Source organism: Hetaerina americana, unplaced genomic scaffold (genome assembly GCF_022747635.1).
Source record: "Hetaerina americana unplaced genomic scaffold, ioHetAmer1.1.p SCAF_5, whole genome shotgun sequence".
NCBI classification, from domain to species: Eukaryota; Metazoa; Arthropoda; class Insecta; order Odonata; family Calopterygidae; genus Hetaerina; species Hetaerina americana.
In genome coordinates, this window is record NW_027287095.1 from 65,244,901 (window position 1) to 65,264,034 (window position 19,134).

Here is a 19,134-nt window from a genome sequence, read left to right on the forward strand (position 1 = left end):
AAATAAATCATGCAATGATATAATAAGAATAATAAAGTTGCAAATTGCAAAAGCTTGATGCCAACTAAAGGCAAGACCGAGATAGATGACCTCTACATGTCAATAAGTACATACTAAAGAGCACAACACATGCAAGTACCCTTAATCATAGGCATGGCATCCAAATGAATTAATGGGAATGCCATTTTATTGCTAACCTTCAAAAATAACTGGTGATGTGGAAAATCAACTGTAAAGTACTTCAAAGGCTGGCAAGTACATTATAGGAAATGAGAAAATGATTCAATAATAAAGCCCTTCTGCATATAGAAATAAAATTCTCATAGCTTACATTTTTCTTCAAGGTTCAGAATTCCATGGCTTTCAATGGAGAGTTTTGGAGTATAAGAAATGTAACTGCTGCTTACACTACAATTCCAGTTAATTTAAGAGTATAACTCAGCCCTAAAGAACTATTAATAAAATTAATCATGATCATAATTATAATATAAGCAATGATAAACACCATTACAGAAACTCAAATTTAAAATATCGAGCATTAGCAGCAAAAGATGGAGTACAACTTGGCAACCATCCATGAGGCTGGTTGTGTTGCACCAATGTGAGACGAAATAGCCGTTAAAACAGGAAAAAATGGAAATGCTGCTTTCAGAATAAAAATTATTTCACTTTGAAATAAAATGTCTTTAATGAAAAATCTTCTGTTGAGATCTGAAAAAGAGAAGATGGCTCATACCAATACTTCAACATAATTTTAATTTACAAATGATACCCATAAATAGAATTTCTATTTCTATGCATATTATTTATAAAAAGAATACATATTTATTACTCCATCAAATTATTAAAAATAACTGTCTGAAGACAATATATAGGAAGTACATTCACACATAATTATAGTGTAAGACAACTTCCCAACTATACCTGAATGAGAGATTTATGTAAATCTGATGATTTTTTAAATCTTAAACTTCTCAAACAGTAAAACTAAAAAGAGGAAAAGAAGTCAATTAAATAGAGTTTTTCCCATGAATAAATGTGTTTAAAAAATGTTACATGCAAGAAAACATTTTTAAAATAATTCCATATGAAGCTTAGGATTAGGAAGACAAATAATTCTCACAACGATGGCAAATCGAATTAATGGTCTTCACAAAAATATTTCTTACATTGGGTGATGAAATATCAACGATTACATACCATGTAATATTACACAGGACCACCAACACAGGGTCACCATTATACTGGCACACAAGGCATGTGATGAAATGACACATGGACAGCAAGAGTTATTCTCCTTGACAGTCAATGAATGATAAATGCTAAAAGAGAAATCAGGTTTCTCCTTTCAATGGTTTGGAACAAAAAACTAGTGTAGATCCAGTGTTAACCACAGGAAATACAAACTCAAAACCTAACCAAAGTCTGATCTGTATAACAATAATTTCAATGATGGAAAAATGACAAACTCAAGAGAATTCACATGGTCATCAAGATATCATCATCCAGAGTGAGGTAATCTTCATTATTGTCATCTGGTAAAACAGTTGCTACAGGTGAAAGGCGATTTGCTGGGCTACTTGTTCCACTCTCTGAGGAGACACCTTTGCTTCTGAAAAAAATATTACCATACTGAGAACTTACACAATCACATACATCATACAATTAGTTTGAATGGAATTCTAAATTTAAAATCATTTTTTCAGTGCTGAATTTTAGTTTTCCTAAATGAAAACTTTCATGGATACTTTAAATTTAATGCAGTAACTTGAAAAGGAATGCTCTTAAGGTTACTGCTTATCTTATGATCAAATTCTCTGACGTACCCTCAATAGTTTTCCTAATTCAACTCTTCAGATCAAATATCACATTTCACCATACATTTTCTCAAAATTTAACATCAATCAAAATTTAACATCAATAATAACATAATCAGTTGAGTTACCACATACTCACTTCTGAACATTATACTTCCAATATTTTAGATAAACCATGTCACATCTTAGCTTTTATGCAATGAAAGTTAAAAGTCAAAGCTGAGTAAAGAGCAGCATGGTATGGGTACGGCAACAAGATGAAGGGACTTTCTATTTAACCACATGTAGCAGGTGCCAATAGTTTTCAACAAGATTGCTCAGACAAAAGGAAATACCGTTGCAACAGCATAAGAGCTCGTGACAAAATCATCACTGCAGGCTCAATTGTTGAGCTTTTTAATGCAACAGAGAGGTAATTATTGCCCAATTCTCATTCAAATTACAACTTTCAACCCGAAGAACATTTGAGTGGTACCAACCATACTTTTTCATTTTTTACAGCTTAAGTTGATTAATAATTTTATAAGTACTTCATATTTTATCTCATATTTTCAAGTATTTTGAAGTCTTACTGCAATTAATACATCACAAGGTGGTTAGCAATTAGATGCTTTCTAATTCCATGTTTCCAAGGATTTAATAATAAATAAGGTTTTTGGCTATCATTTTTACAAGCTCACAGCCCTGATGCAATTCAACAGATACCGCTTGGAATTTTCTCCTTTAGCACTGGCAGTTATGTGAATCAATCAATTAATAAAATTAGTTTTGAAAATTTTGATGGCACAACTAAATAAAATTTCTGTTCAGGAGTAGAGATTGCCTCACTTTTAGTTTGGGGGACCTACATTGGGGTTTCGACTTTTCTTAAGCATATACAGGGTGCGGCAGTTATTACCAGACAAATTTCAATTACATTTTCCTGACATATTGCAGTTCCACTGGAGGTTGTGATTGACACTCTTGAAAGCTATAGGCATCTAGTAAATAGTCATAACCTCAAAATAGTCTAAATGTTATGAACACGTGTGGAGTAAAATCAAAGAGCTGCCATTAGTTTGATTCTTTGGGTATCCAAGATCAACTGTTTATCATATTGTGTCTACAGGTAAGTATAATGCTTTGGAGAAGTCTGGGGAAGGTTTCCCTAACCCGGCGAGGAAACCTCATTCAACAAAACGCATGTCACAAAGTGCAGCAGTTGTCAAGAAGGCTCAGGTCCTGATTTCAGAGGACCCGGGGCGATCGCTGAAGAAACTGGCATGAGAATTGAATGTTAGCGAGCGAACAATGCGTCGGATGGCAGCGGAGGACCTAAAATACAAGGCGTACCCAATAACGGTGTGGCACATGCTGTCTGAGGCTGCCAGAACAAAGCGGATTGCTCGCTGCAACCTGCTATTGTGTTCTTTAAAAAATGAAGCTGCGGGACGAATCAGATTCTTTTCTGATGAAAACATTTTCACTGTTGACACGAAGATCAACCAGAGAAATGATCACTGGCTCGCCCACGACCCTGAGGACATCCTGGTTGTTGCTTGACCAACATTTCCAGCTAGTATTCACATCCTAGTTGTTGTGTCAGTGAGGGTGATATCATGCCGCCACATTTCTTCGAAAATGGACAAACTATCACAAAAGAAATCTATCTGCAAATATACAAGTATGTCGTTAAACCGTGGATGGTAACTGTGGCCTCTGGGAGACAATATGTCTTTCAACAGAACGGTGAACCAGCTCATACAAGTTATTTAGTCCAAAACTGGCTCTCAGATATCATTGGCATGTTCTGGTCAAAGGAGTTATCGCCTCTGAATAGCCTGGACTTGAGCCCATGACTATTATGCTTGCAGCGTAGTCAAAAGAGTTACCAATAAGACGAGGTACCTTAATGTCGCATCTCTGCACACCACTATCATAGCAGCATTCGCAAATATGGACAGCGGTGTTTTGAAGAGTGTGTGCAATTAAGTCGGGACAAGATTGGAGGCGGTGATTGCAGCCTAATGGGTTACATTGAGTAATGTTACTCTTGACAGATACCAATATTTGTATTTTTTAAACAAATTTGCTTATAAACAAATTTTCATTTGTCTGGATTTAATCGCTGTACCCTGTATGTGAATTTTAACCATACCATGACACTTTTTGGCCTTTTTATTAATAGCACTCATCAGCTCATCAACAAGAGATAACTAAGGAGAATATTATGAAAAAAACTCAGTTCAATTAAGGAGTATATATCTACCATGTTATTCTCCCTCAAAGAAGGAGGTATCTAAGGATTATTACTCAGTTGCAGTTCAGCAATAGTTGTTTCATGGTGTAACACTCAGCTAGCCTAACTAATGGCAAAAATGATCTTTCAATGTACATAAATGACACTGACAATTTGTTACCTTCTTGCTGAATACATAACACATGGAAAGCTGCTAGTTGTTAGATTAATCAACATTAAATTAAACTAGGTAATTCTTTGTTAACTGTCCCTTATCTATCTATCCAGTAAAATAACATTAGTTCTCCAAAATTCCATGTTTTACTGCTCAATTCCAGGGTTTTTTCAAAGGTTTTCCCACGTCTGGGTTTCTAAGATAACTGTTCAGTCTGTATTAGAAGCTAAGGTTCTATCATAAATTGTGTTCCACTATTTACAGTCATGTAAGAGCTATAATTAACTAAATTAATTAAAGACCTAATATAATTAGTCATTTCCACAAAATTGCTTTGGTAACACAGGAGAAGTTACAATAATATATTTAACATTAAGGATTATGTCATGCTAAATGATTAGTACCTGGAAGACTGAACCCCTTTCTGTAAAGCATGACAGTATTTAGAGCATTAAAAGCCTGTACCCATTAGAGCTGCCATGCTCCTAATTTATTTATTTTATATTTATTACTTACTCTTCCTCTTTGCTTGTGCTCTCAGTATTTGGAGGATCCCAAATGTGAAGTTGCTGTCTCCAAACTCGAATCATCCCATCCCATGCACGCCGGCTGTACTTTACATTTTTAGGTGGCGTCCTGGGATGACCATGTGTTCTTCTCTCTCTGTCATTTAAATAAAAATGTGAGATATTTTTAGTTTATAGCACGAAAGTTCCATCTGAAGTGGCTTCAGCAACTTCTTTTACAGAGCACCTCAACTCTTTAGGGTATCTTGTTGATTTTCTCACTTATATCTATCAAACATATGGAATCAGTTTGTAACAGCCTATTTTAAAATAAAGGTCAGGAACTCAAAAATTACATACCATGAGTGTAATTAATCCACAACTACTTGTGTTGGGTCTAAATGACCCATGCTATTCATCTCCGTATGATATTTATGTTGGTACACATTTTATATGCTGAAACTTCCAAGGCAATCTCCTCAAATGTATATCTGATTTCCTCCAAGTCATTTGAAATGTAAACTTGACACATTGTAACAGTATTCTTAATCAAGGAAGTCACCATAAATCAGAGTATCTTCCTTGAGGCTTACTGTTTTAAATAAGAGTATTCTTCAATTTTACCTGACATGAGAGTATCATTTCTGAAGCAGTGAAATTCCTTAGTTAAAACTTAGGCGGCTTACAGGGTGCTAAATATATCTAAAATAAAGGAGAGCTGGGTATATTTACGATAGCCATTTAGTAAGAACTCAAGTGGACTGAACACAGTCAGAAAATAAACGATGAGACACTAAAAAAGTTAGCAATGGCATTTGAATCCAAGGGACAGATATAGTAATCTAAGTCAAGGAAAACAAATATATTAATTCTTTTTCTCCGGGATCTGACGAGCAGCTAAAAATGCTTAAAATTTCAGAATGAGGATTTTATTATGACCATATTTTTGATCTTTCAGTTCAGTGTACTAATTTGCACAAAGGCAAAGTGAAAGAAAAGTTAGACCAATCATGATGTTAACAATACAAAGTAACAATCAAAGCATTAATTGTTCTTTCACTCATGAGTGGAGTTCTAGGGCAGCTGAATTAAGATTTGGTTCAAATTTCAGTTTCAGTAGAAAACAGAAATATTATCGAAAATTTAACAATTTTGTATTCAATCACCATGACTGGTTTCGTAGCTGTTTTATGAAAAATGCATTATTTTGCTTTTTGTTCAAATTATTTTATGGTGACATTCCTTGACTGAAAATGGTGTGAAAAACAGGGCACTTGTCATTGAAAATAAAGAAGCATAAGGCTCTGAAATGCACATTAAGAATGCAACAAACTAGACAATGCTTGTAAGGGTGAATATAGTTTCTCAGTTAAATGACGCATACAAAATTAGTCAAAATAAGAACAACGAAAAGGCAAAAAAAATAGGGAAACAGTGAAAAATACTAGATTGCAATAAGTTTTGTGAGAAATTTGAACATCCTTTAAGATGCCATGATGAGTCTGTCGATCAATCAACCCCAGTGTTTTTTAACAGAATGCCAGAATTGGCCAGTAAGCTTGATGAAAATCTAAATCAGCATCTTGAATCATCCACTATGTTAATGGAAATTCTAATATATTTCATTGAAGGCCAATGAATGACTAAAATTTTCTCCTCTTTGACCATTCTTTCTCCATGGAATGATGCACACAAATATATTGCATTAACAGCTGCAAAATCTTTTTCTGACTTTACTTAAGTTAATTTACCTTTGGAAGATTTTCACAAAACTTTTGACCATCAGGAATAAAGAAACCTTTGAAGCAGAGGAAACAAACTTCTTTGTCCCTAAAAGAAAGATTTTAATTTAGGGGGCATTTGTCAGCATATGTCTCCTTAATACGAAAATGTTTCCTAAGAATGCTTGAGATTTTCCATTTGCTAAAATCAAGGAAACTGTTAAAGCTTATCTTGACTTGACATCCAAAGTTTGAGTACAGAATTAAATGCTCTCAAACAAAGAGAATAATTCCAAGGGCTGGGAACTATGAAACTTAATCCCTGGCAACAGAGTAATGGACCTGAAATCCACTTGGAGAAACATTGCCTCAAAAATGTTACTCAAAACATCTACAACCACTACTGCATTGGAGCAATGTTTTCCTACACTTAAAAAGATAAAAACATTTTTGCAGAGCACTTATAGCCATAGAAAGCTCTCAGCTGTGATAATGTACAGCATAAGCATGGGAATAGAATAAATTTGCACTTTTCCATGGATTAATTTGTAACGTACAATGCATTTCAATTCATTGAGCCATCTTCCGGTACAAGACTCAAAGAGTCTTGTTGCTGAAGATGGTTCGATGATCTGAAACGCATTGTACATTTCAAATTAATCCATGGAAAAGTGCAAATTCGTTTTTTCCGTGATGATGAACTTCCACTACGTCTCAGCTGAATCAGTTGACTATAATAGAATAAACTAATCTTTATTATGCTAAGAACTAGTCCCATGAAATAGACAAGAAGTTTCAATATTAGAATTCAGAGCATTTTAAACAATATAAAGATCATGAATGACCCATGAGATTACAAATGTAACTTAGGAAATAACACAGTGATGTTCATCCATGCTTCAATATTTTGGAAAATATTCTTCAATAGTCTAAACCATATGATTTCAATTGAAACGTTTCCACTCAAAAATATTTCCTAACATAGGTAGGTATGAATTCCTTAGTTGGAAGGTAGCTGCAATAAATGACTTGTGAAAGGTGGTGGTCCATTGGGTTGGAAATACAAGAGTGCTTGGTTCTGCTCTAATAATAGAAGGTAGTAATTCTTTGAAGGGAATACATCTTTTAAGGCAGAAGGTTAATTAATAGCAAAAACTGAAATGATCCAAGTCGGTATTTCCAATGTTAACCAATTTTGGCATTGACATAACTTTTCAAGGTAGAGAGTAAGATGCACATTTGACGATAAAAATTGTAGCTTAGGAGGCGCAGTAGCTCCAGGTTATGCTCAATGGTCAAATCATTGTCAACGAGACAGTCAAAATTTGGAATGACAATTTTCATGTACATAAGGTAGTAAGTTCTTGCTCGCCTTAAGTTGGTATAATGCCATATTAATTTCATTTTAAATAAGTAAAAAATGACAAGTTGACATTCAGGACATACCAAGGTTATGTACGGTTTTAGTGTTGGGCAGCTCAGTATTCCCAATTTTGATTTTTGGACTGTTAAGATTGAATTTGAGCTCCTGATTAGGATAGCTTGACTTTTGCTACTTTTCAGAAAACATAAGTTCTTATTAGCCAAATCTGCAATAACAGAGATGCCTTCATTAACCTTAGATTTCACATAAGTAGGCTAACAAGGATAGCCATGGCAGTATATTTGAAGATCATCAGCCAAAAACACGTGTTGAAAATTTATAATACATTTAAATGATAAACAGTGAAAATAATAATTGACCAAAAATGGAATCCTAAAAGACTCCACAAAAAACAATCTTAACATTGGAAGATTTATATCAGAGTTCATCACCACTGGAAGTCAATTGTTCAAATAGAAGAGGAATAATTCAAAATGGAGCATTAAAAATTCAACTTTTTACACCCTGAAAAGTGTATCAGTGGCTCACTCAATCAAAGGCTTTAGTGAAATCAAATAAAACAAAAACTTAACTTGTTCTCAACCCTTTACAAAAACCTGACCAAAAATTATCCATTGTGGGCCTGAAGATGGTCCCTACTTCGTTCATTAACAACCAGCTCACTAACTTTCGATTAGGCACATAAAATCGATACTTGTCTATAACTAACAGAAAGGATTCATAATATTTTTCAAGGGCCTCATTATTACAAACTTACATATAGAAGGATATTTCATGTGAGGTAGGAAGAGATTGAAAATATCCTAAGTAGCAAATGTAGGATAGCATTAGCAGATTTTAATTAAGAAATCAATATGGGAGGAAATGATAGCAAAAATGAAAAATTTAAATTTAAAAACTATTGAATTTTTCCACCGGAAGAAGACGAGAGACATATTTTTTTAATAAATTCATCATCCTAGTCCACCATTTAGTTTTGGATGGACACAAACTGGACAACAATATACTTCTTTGCCTCTCCAAATGAATAACAACCTGACACCCAACATTACAGTTAACCCTTGATGATCACCTGATTATGATGTGCAGAATTGAAACCATGGTCATGCAATACAGTAACCCTTTTCATGTGGAATAGGAAAGTTTTTTTTCCAACCTCATCATTAGTACACCCTTCTTCAATTCTACATGCATTCTATTTACCTTCATTTCACATTACGCACCTATACCCCCCTTCCTTGCTTGCCTAACATTCTCCCCACTAACAGTCTCCCATATTCCATCACCAATAAAAATGTTCTGCATCTACCTTTCTACCTCCTTTAGAATCAATACCAAAAATCCCCTCTCCTCCCCTACCATACCATACTTGGCACTTCATTTGTTCTCCTATACATCCATTTCACCTTTTCCATCTTTCTCCACGCCCACATTTCATAATCCTCTAATCTACTGTGTGAACTACCTTTTTTTTTGACTTCTCCCCTTCGACTTATCTGGCATGGGCATTCCTACTAGCAGCATTTGCTCCCACCGGCACAGTTCTAGGAGTCATTAGAACGAGCAAGTCCTTCCAATTATGTCAAGGTTGTAATTCAAAGGGAAGGGATACTTGATCATACAAACATTTAATAGTCAAAGACACAGTCCATAGAGATTTTTTCTACCAGGGAATCAGGCTACACAATACATTTTTACATGAATTTCCCTAAGTTATAGCTTACACAGTAAACGTTTTTGTAAGCAATTCTTATCACAAATTATTTCACCACGTAAAGATGTCATACATTTGACCAAGCCCATATCTCCTCTTTTAGGGAAAGATAATCACCCAGATTGACATTAACATAAAATGAGAACCATAATAAACATTTGTGAAGTGTGGCAGCTAAAAACTTTAATCAACAGGTGGTTTGCAACAGTATATGGGGGAATTGAATGGCACTATAAGAACACCATAAAAATTGTTAACTGTGGTGCATCTGTCATCACGAAGATGCTTTGCACAATTCTCATCCACCTCATTATATATATATATTAAATAACATAGAACATCAGGTAATTTTTTTGCTTTTTTATGCAAGTGGACTATTCTTGCGTTCATATTTGCTTCAGCTTGAAGTTTATCTTTTTCAAAATTTTGTTCAGAATACCTCAGAACACTTTTCAAAATAACTAGAAAAATTCTTATTTCTGCTAAAAATTAACCTTACATTATTAATTACCAATTGAAAATTCCACGTGGAATGATTCAGCTAAACAAATAACATAAGGTATTAATATTAAGATTCAGTTTTACCGTCATTAAATAACTTTCCTGACAAACCGAGCAGACAATAAAAATAATAAAGGGGATCGAGATGGTGCGGGGGCTAACGTACTGGCTTCCCACCATGAGGGCGCGGGTTCAAATCCCGGCGGTGTTGAATATTTTTCAGAGGTATCTCGATCCCTACTTGAGGTGTTTTGTGGAGGGCACTTTGAGTGAGTACGCCGTCCGTCGGATGGGACGTTAAACTGCGGACCCCTTGGCGCCTTTCGTAAAGAGTAGGCTAATGCCGACGCCGGATTTCTCTCCACCCTTCATCCTTTCCTATCCATCCCCTATGGCGCAAATGACCTTAGCTGTCGGTCGCCTCCCCTCAAAACTACTACCCGAGCAGACTACAGAATCGAATTCCCACACTACATAGCATTGAGTGTTCCTCTCCAACCCTTTTGGGTCCTACACTAACATACTTATCACAACTTAGGGCAGAGAGCAATTTTCTTGCATGAAAAAAACGATTAGCATTATCAATGCCCACCATAAAAAATAAACCTTTTAAACCCCACATGCAAGCACAGGCCTCACCAAGATTTAGCAAAATATACTTTGAACTTTGGAATCACCCGAATCCCCAACTACAAAATGAATAACATCGATTATTCATTTACGAACTCAATCATTGCGCAGAATTATTGAAACAAACCACAATTACAAATGATTTCCTAGAAAAATGTAATCCAGTTGCATATGTGTTACTAAAAAGCAATCAACTTTGTTATTAACAAAAACACAATACCTCTGATCTAAATAATATTTTCAAATGACACGTTAACTAATATCATTAGAAAAAGGAAACCAACAAATTTATGAAAAATAACAATACAACTGATACAGAGCAACAACTTGAACGCTTAAGGGTAAAGTTATGAGAACGAAAAAACCATCTTACTTCGGTACCAGTGTGATATATCTGTCATAAGCGATTGTATTCTTTCCGTAGTCGATTTGTTTTTGCCTCCTAGCAAGTACGACAGGATCGGTCTCCACTTCAACTGTCTTGGAGAAAGCTTGCTTCTTCTTGCGAGGGCTATCCCTAGATTTAAAAAATGACAAAAATAATTACTACTAATACACTCCCGAATTAACCATAATCTTCCATATAAAAATATCAGTAGCTTAAGTATTTGTACCAGCGAAAACCCTTTGTTAAAGCTGCATCTAAAGGCCTTGGTTCCCTAGTTCTTTTCCTTGTATCTGGTCCTTTCATTGGACTGACAACTCTAAAGTCACTCAACCCTTTCTGACATCGTTCTACCAAACTCCCAACTCCCGATGATGAATTATCTTCGTTTTTATCATCACTAGTTACTATTCTTTCCGAGGATTCCCCATCTTTAGATTTTAAGTCAGAACTGTGGTTAGCTGCATCCGAATGGCAGTCAGGTTCATCTTTAATTTCACATTTAACACTAGATACAGCGACATTTTCTTCGTAACTGCACGAGTCCTCATCGGAGCTCTCCACTTCTTGTTTTATTTTGACACCATCGACATCGCCTTCTTGCGCACTACAGGGGCTCTTCTCGACTGAAGTGGCGTTACGATTAATAAATCCCTGTAAAACACTAATTAACGATATGTTAGTAATTAAGATAAATAAACCAACAAGTGATAACAATAAAAGAGGAAATATTATTACTGGTCTGGGCGTCTGTCTTCACACCACTTTGTTGAGCAATCGTCGGCCTGCTTTTCATAACCGATATCCAGCGGCTCCTCCTTTATTGCAACCCTAATTTGGAAAATAATATTTAATGCAAGAAATAAAAAAAAAGCTAATCGGCTAATAGTCTCTATATTGCATTCTGATCAGCCAATTAGGCGTTACAGCATACGAGCAAAAATTAACAAACTAAATAATACACGTACTTACATCAAAGGAATGTCAGTAGGCTCGCATGTGGGGTCATCTTTTACATCACCATTGGAAACCGCAGTACTCGAAAATTTATCCTTCTCCTGATCATTTATTGGAGCCATTTCTTAGTTCTTGTTGTTCAATACGGCGGATGTCTTACTTTGCCGCGGTTTTCGGCGCTGCACGACGCTCACGCGCGCAACTACGTTTAACTCTAAAAATATTGGAATTAATCCAAAAAAAAAGCGCCTCAATCAACTGTTAATCATATGAAGTATCATTCAGGATGAGAATTTTTTGCTCATGGATAAAGTATTCGTCATTTTACATGCTATAACATATTTCTACAACATTACACTACAATATCTAAATGCAACAATTGACATCCAAAAAAGTTGATACTTGAAATATTAATGCGCAATATCCACCGCTATTTCTGAAATATTTTATATCGTTAAGCACAATGGCCCAGAAGAATCATAATTGTCGGAGCCTTGCAGATTAATTGCATCAAGAAACTGGATACATGGCAGTATTAGATGGAAATGTAGCAAGTAATAATAGAGGATTCCGTGGTAAACACCGGATTTTTCACGATTTAACCTAAGAATTATGACACTACTTAAGGCAATGAAATTTATTGTAAAATATGACTGAAATTACTCCTCGGTCGCAGTATTTATCACAAGCATGCAGCATGATAGAAGCTATGCAGTCTGATTAATGGATTACCATTATGCAGAAGTGTGAAATTTACTTTATGGAGAAGACCGAAGGATGCCAGTGGCCGTCCAAAAAGCCGAGAACTTTATGATGAAACGATAAGTTTAGGAGGACTACAAATTTCAGTACTGTAGGCATAAATTACTGCAGCAATTTCCTCTCATTTTTTATGAATGCAACAATTAACAATAATGCCTTTTTCGCATAAAGTTAATGCCTTCAATGTTTAAAAATATCCTATGCAAGAAAATAATGAGTAATGAAAAATAGATCAACATTTCATTAAAATAAAGGTAATAAAAATGTCCAACTGTACGCAGTTGTATGTAGGATTAAATTGTCTTAAGATTAGCATTAAAGACAAATACGAAGCCTATCAAAATGTTTTCCCATTTATAAAATCTGATGTGTCTAGTTTTCAGTTATTTTCGAGGGACAATTATTAAGGCAATACTATTTATGCCAAATTTGGTGGGGACAGTCTCTTATTCCTTGCATTAATCTAATTTATATTTGCACCTGATTAGGTGGGAGTTGAAATTAACCTATTATTGATTTTAGATATAGATGCTATTACATTGAGATTTATAAAATAGGTATGGGGATGAGTTTTCCAAAAGGAGAATAGTTGGGTTGGTGGCATTGAAATGTACAGGTTTAAGATAATTTTTAGCCCTTTTTTGGAGGACTTAAGGTCCTATGTGGTTATAGTGCAATTGAGACAGCCAAATATGCCTATCTATTGAATACAGCCGTGAATCAATGCCAAATACATATTTTGGTGGTCAGTTTATGACCTGCACAGTTAACAATGCCTATTTTAAGACTTAATTTTTTGTTTGAATGGAATAGAAGATGATCCAATGTTTTTTTCCAATGAGCCATATTCTGAATGCTATAAAAAGTGAAGGTAAATTGTATAGATCTCAGCATATAGATCATCATTAATCTATATTAGCATGAATTTTTTATTTTTGCCAAACGTGACCGGAAAAATATAGCAATGTCAACAGAAACAACCCTGCAATGGTCTAAAACTTGGTAATGGTGGATAATTTTGCATGTCCTGATGACCCCAAGAGCTGTGCTAGTGGAACCAATAGTAATTGCTACCGGTAAGGTCAACCCATTCCAGATAGGTCAAAGGTTAGGTGCCAGGCGAATGGCAGTCTGCACGGGTCTGTTCTTCAGAGAGGCAGCTGCAAAGACATCTGACCCCAGTGGGGCAGCCATTTAGTGATGGTGTCATATTAAAAACACTATTGAGGAAGGTAATGGGAAACTACCTAATCGAGTGTGTTCCTGCAGGGAAACATCTGGTAGCGATTAAGGATTGGAATGCAATGGTAGGCAAAGGAAGAGATGGTAGTAAGGTGGGGGAGTATGGGTTAGGTACGAGGAATGACCATGGGGAGAAAGCGATTGAGTTCAGGTGACATAGGTTAATCATCACCAACACTAGGTTTAAACACCAAAAAAGGCATATATGTACACGGAAATTCCAGGTGAATCAGAAAGGTATCGGTTAGATTATATTATGGTTAGATTTAGGAATAATAAAATCAATTTGCACAGTTTCCATGGAGCGGATGTGGACCCTAATCACAATTTCGTACTTACGAATTGTAGCAGCTGATTCAATATGATAAGGTAGGGGAGGCAGGCTAGGAAGTGGAATACAGACGTATTAACTGGATTGACAATCGAGGAGTATCAGCAGGCTGTAGAGAAATTCATGAATGAGGGAAAGGAGTTAAGTACTACTGAGGAAAAATGGGAATATATCAAAAAAAAGATATTGAATGCCACAAAAGAAATTATAGGGACCATAAATATTCTACTGTTTCAGGCTTCACTTTGTGGAAGTATTTATCATCCATACTAAAAAGACTACTTTTCTACAGATTTTCATTAATACGTACAATGTGTTTCACTAACTTGCAGCGCTTGTACCTGATGATGCTGCAAGTCGGTGAAACACATTGTACCTTATCATAAAAATCTGTGGAAAAGTACATTCTTTTTAGCATGGATATAGGAACCGTCACTAGGAAAAGGACGTGGAAAACATGGATAGATGATTAGAAAGATAGATGAGAGAGGGAAATGGAAGAATGTAAACACAGAGTTAGGCAGAAGGAAGTACAAAGAATTAAATAATAAAGTGAGACGGGCAACAAATACAGCAAAATAAGCATATTGGAAGACGCAGTGCTAGGATATGGAGAGTTTGCAGAAGAAAGGTGAAATTGGTGCACTTTAGAGCAAGGTTAAATCAGTATTGGGTAGTAAGAAGGGAAGATCTGTGCTAACAGCTAGAGATAAGTCAGGTAAGGTAATGGCTGACAGAGAAAAGACCCAAGAGAGATGGACGGAATATATAGAAGAACTGAATGGTAAAGAACTTAGGCCAACAAGGTTAGACATAGAAAGAGAACATGACGGATAGGAAGATATCTTAGATCTTGGTCATACTCAATGATGAGATAGAAAGGGCATTAAGGGAGATGAAATAAATAAGGCCATAGGGGTACACAACATTCCTGCGGAACTACTAAAATGTTTAGGAAAATGTAAGAGGAAGAGTCTGTATGGACTGATTCGTAGCATCATGAGGACAGAATTTCGCCGGAAGATTTTGTGAGATCAGTGTTAGTTTCTATTCCAAAAAAAATAAAGGCTACATCATGTGAAGACTACAGAACAATGAGTTTGATTTCTCATGCAGCTAAAGTGGCTCTCAGGATCATCAACAAAATGATGGAGACCTAAGCAAATGATTACTTTGGGAATGATCAGTTTGAATTTAGGAAGGGTAGAAGCATGAGTGATGCCATTGCAGTGATGCGATCAATAATAGAGATGAATATAGAATAAAATCAGGACATATTAGCCTATTTCATAGATTTTGAAAAGGCATTTGATAGATCTATTTGGGAAAACTAGTAAATATATCGCAGAAAATAGGAATACATTGGAGGGATAAGAGGCTAATCCACAACCTGTACATGTCTCAAACTGCTCAGGTGCAAGTTTTCTCGCTCCGGAGCAGTTTGACTGGCAGTGTTATGAAGAGTAGTAGGGCATGGTTGTCCATAATCACCTATGCTGTTCAACATATATGTGGAGGAAATGATTACAGAGGCATGGGAAAAATTGGAGATAGGATTGAAAGTCTGTGGGGAATTCATAAAATTAGTTAAGTTGCTGATGACCCAACTTTAGTTTGTCAGTCAGCAAAGGGGTTGCAAGCATTGCTGAATGAATTGGATATTCAGTGCTATGGCTATGGGATGAGAATAAATTTCAATAGAGGTTATGTGGTTTATCAGGAAGAGAAAAGCTAAGTCAAGCATTAAAATAGGAGGGCAGAAACCAATTCAGGTGGAACACTTAATGTTTCTTGGGAAGTTCATTGGACCAAAATGGTCTGAATTCAGCACTTCACGCACACATCAGGAAAATATTGTTAGCGATATTTTTTATACAAACCTTGTAGTTATGTGCAGTGCAGAAATATGCTCATTAAAGCGGGATGATAGGCATAGATTGGAGGCTTTAAAAATATGGTTGTGGAGAAGGTCAAATGGAGAAATAGGAAAACAAACAAGGAGGGGTTAGATATGGTGGGGCAGGAGAAGTTATTACTGGGAGAAATACTAAGGAAACAGATAAAAATGGATGCAAAGCATATTAATTGGTAATGGGATACTGAAGACTGAGATAGAGGGGAGAATGTTAGTAAAACGAATAAGGGGCAGGAATAGGATAACCATGTTGGACGGAATGAAGTATATGGAGATGAAGAAAGACTTATTGTACATTAGGATATTTGGCTGTGTTTTGTTAGGAGAGACAAGATATTTATTAGGTAGTTGTGCCCATCCAAAACCCTCCTTAACGGGTAGATTACCTATAATAACAGAAACAAAAATGAGCTATTACATAACAAATGATAACATACTGGGAGAGCACAAAAACATATCGCAAGAAGTTGAATAGGAAAAGAACTGGGATTAATTTAAATTTGTTCATGGCATGACCCATGACCATTTTGGTTTATCAGGACCTTAAATTTATCTTTACAAACATTAATTGATAGCATGTAGCTGCAGAGCTATTTAACCAGGATATCTATAAAAAAACTGGAGAAGGTACAAAGAAAGGCTGCCCGATATGTACTGGGGAAGCATAGGTGGATGGAGAGTGTGTCTGACATGTTAAAAATGCTGGTCTGGGAACCTCTTCAAAGTAGAAGAAAAATAAGCAGACTTTGTGGAATGTTCCATATTCTGAAGGGGGAGAAAGCTTGGACGGATCTTAGGAAAGAGGCGGGAAACCCAAATTTTATAGGGAGAAATGACCACAAATTTAAGGTAAAATGCGGGCCACAAAGAATGAATAAAAACAAATTCTTTTCTAAATAAAACAATTGTTGATTGGAACACCTTGCCTGCAAAACTATTCAAGCCCTTTCCTAACAGAGTGCATACTTTTATGAAAAGATGTAAGGAATTTAAGTAATAATTTGATTGATGTGTGGTGTAAAATTAGAGGTAACAGCTTAATTTTTTTCATTTATCTTTCTTTTCTTGCAGATTGATTGATGTTGATGAGATGGGGATTTTCTTGTTTTGTGTAAGAGATTTGTGTTCGGAAGTTTCCTTTAAGTGTACTTTTGTTTTACTGACTGATTTTATGTATTATCTTTTGTGATTACTAGGGACTTGTGTGCCACCTGACACTGTCTATCAGCACATGTGGATTTTTAATAATAATAATATCACACTAAATGTTATTACTGATTATGTTTTCAATATGAGATATTTCCATAAGAATTATCTGCAAATACATACCCTTTTAGTGGTATGTGCACTTTATCATCACAATTAAATAAAAAATGTATCATTTCAGACAAAACTCTGACATTTCATTCTTGACAAAATGTCTCTGTGGAACAATACATGTCTCAGTGGGAAAATACTTGGGCTGGGAAGATGTCCGATTAGAGGCAAATATTTACTGACAAACCATTCTAAAAAATTGCCAAGTTAAACTGTCTGGATGCATTTCTGTTGCAGCAAGCACCAGCAATTTTTCCATCAAATAAAGTAGGGCAGAGATGGCCCTGTCTTATAACAGTGTACGGGGCAAAAATACACAACTTGCAGGAGCAGCCATCAGAACTGATATGCTCACTAAAGAAATGCCTTTCAAAAGTCCTGAGCCCTTTTAACAGAGAATGGCTTCACCAGAGCCATCAACAAAATTAGTCACATCTAATTTAAAATAATTTCAAAAAAGAATCCATCAAAAGACACTTCTAAATGATTAATATAGTCTAGTACAGTATTCTATTCACTGCCATTTAACTATATATATAACTGCCACTGCCTTTTTACATTTTATTAAGCTGCCAGTGTTTTGTTTACACTCATGAATCCAGAAACTCTCATCAATCCATATGCAGTTGTTGTGAAAACACTTCACAGTTCTTGAGCTCAAATAAGTTTGCAACGAAATTTGGATATCAACAGCACTTATAATAAACCTCCACTAGGCACACTTCAAGAGTAATTCATATGTTTTATCTCTTATTCCTGGTGAAATGCAATTTGCTGCAGATAGTTTTTCCTGAGAGCTTATCATGCGGCATGCTACTTGAAACCTGGTACTGCTCTGCTGCCAAATGATCATCATTTTCACTCTCTTGATGTTATTTAATGCTTCTTTCAGATGATGTTCATCATACCTTAACTATGAATGTCCACCACAGACAATTTGATTGTGAAAGGGCATGGCCATAGGCATCCCCAATATTTTACCTAAAAAGCCATAGCATTCCAATTGTGAGTATAGCATCTCAAATCTTTCCTATTCTAGACATGTACTAACTAACAACATAAGATAATTTTCTCTTACTTCATTTCAGCAGAGACGAATTACGACAGAGTTTGTATACTTGTCTCAAGAATACATGAATGTCAGCTGTGCTCCTAAATACTATTGTACAGCAACTGCAGCAAAAGACAAGGCTGATTAGCCAGCAATATATGCCGACAATTTCATAAATGGCAAGTATTAATATCTGGCTTGTAGTGTTTACAATACATATTATACCACAAAGTTTCAATTTATAGAGCAATGTGCGCCTAGCTTAAGTCACCCCATCTAACAACACCAATATGTATTTTTACTAATTTTTTAAATTTAATTCAATTTTTAGATTTACATGGTATGAAATGAGCATGCAGCAATAAAACAAGAAATTTAAAATTCACTGAGATTGGCAATTAGAGTTTTTAAGGCTAGTTTCATAACATTTTCGTTATAATGATTTAACTTGGGTCACTCACACCACATACACCTAAGGAATACCTTTTTCATGCCATGGAGAATGTGA

At 35.5% G+C, this 19,134-nt stretch overlaps 1 protein-coding gene and 1 long non-coding RNA gene across 2 annotated transcripts; one reads left to right on the forward strand and one right to left on the reverse strand.

Annotated features, from left to right (window-relative positions):
• Window positions 1-675: 675 nt before the first annotated feature.
• Window positions 676-12,347, reverse strand: Slbp (Stem-loop binding protein). Its single transcript, XM_071592178.1, has 6 exons — window positions 12,024-12,347; window positions 11,790-11,882; window positions 11,281-11,715; window positions 11,040-11,183; window positions 4,727-4,873; window positions 676-1,612 (listed from the first exon to the last, which is right to left on the reverse strand). Exons 1-6 carry the CDS (start codon window positions 12,128-12,130, stop codon window positions 1,480-1,482), a joined length of 1,059 nt encoding a protein of 352 aa, XP_071448279.1. The 5' UTR covers window positions 12,131-12,347; the 3' UTR covers window positions 676-1,479.
• A 112-nt stretch (window positions 12,348-12,459) lies between these two features.
• LOC139694335 (uncharacterized) lies at window positions 12,460-18,783 on the forward strand. Its single transcript, XR_011702120.1, has 4 exons — window positions 12,460-12,583; window positions 12,685-13,024; window positions 18,468-18,580; window positions 18,667-18,783. It is a non-coding gene; the product is annotated as an uncharacterized lncRNA (long non-coding RNA).
• Window positions 18,784-19,134: the final 351 nt, after the last annotated feature.

Coding starts and splice junctions, on each gene's coding strand:
- Slbp (XM_071592178.1), bottom strand. CDS start 12,130: ATGGCTCCAATAAATGATCAGGAGAAGGATAAATTTTCGAGTACTGCG. Junction 11,184..11,280: donor TTAACAAAGGGTTTTCGCTG/GTACAAATACTT, acceptor TTTTAAATCTAG/GGATAGCCCTCGCAAGAAGA. Junction 4,874..11,039: donor TATATCACACTGGTACCGAA/GTAAGATGGTTT, acceptor TTTAAATGACAG/AGAGAGAAGAACACATGGTC.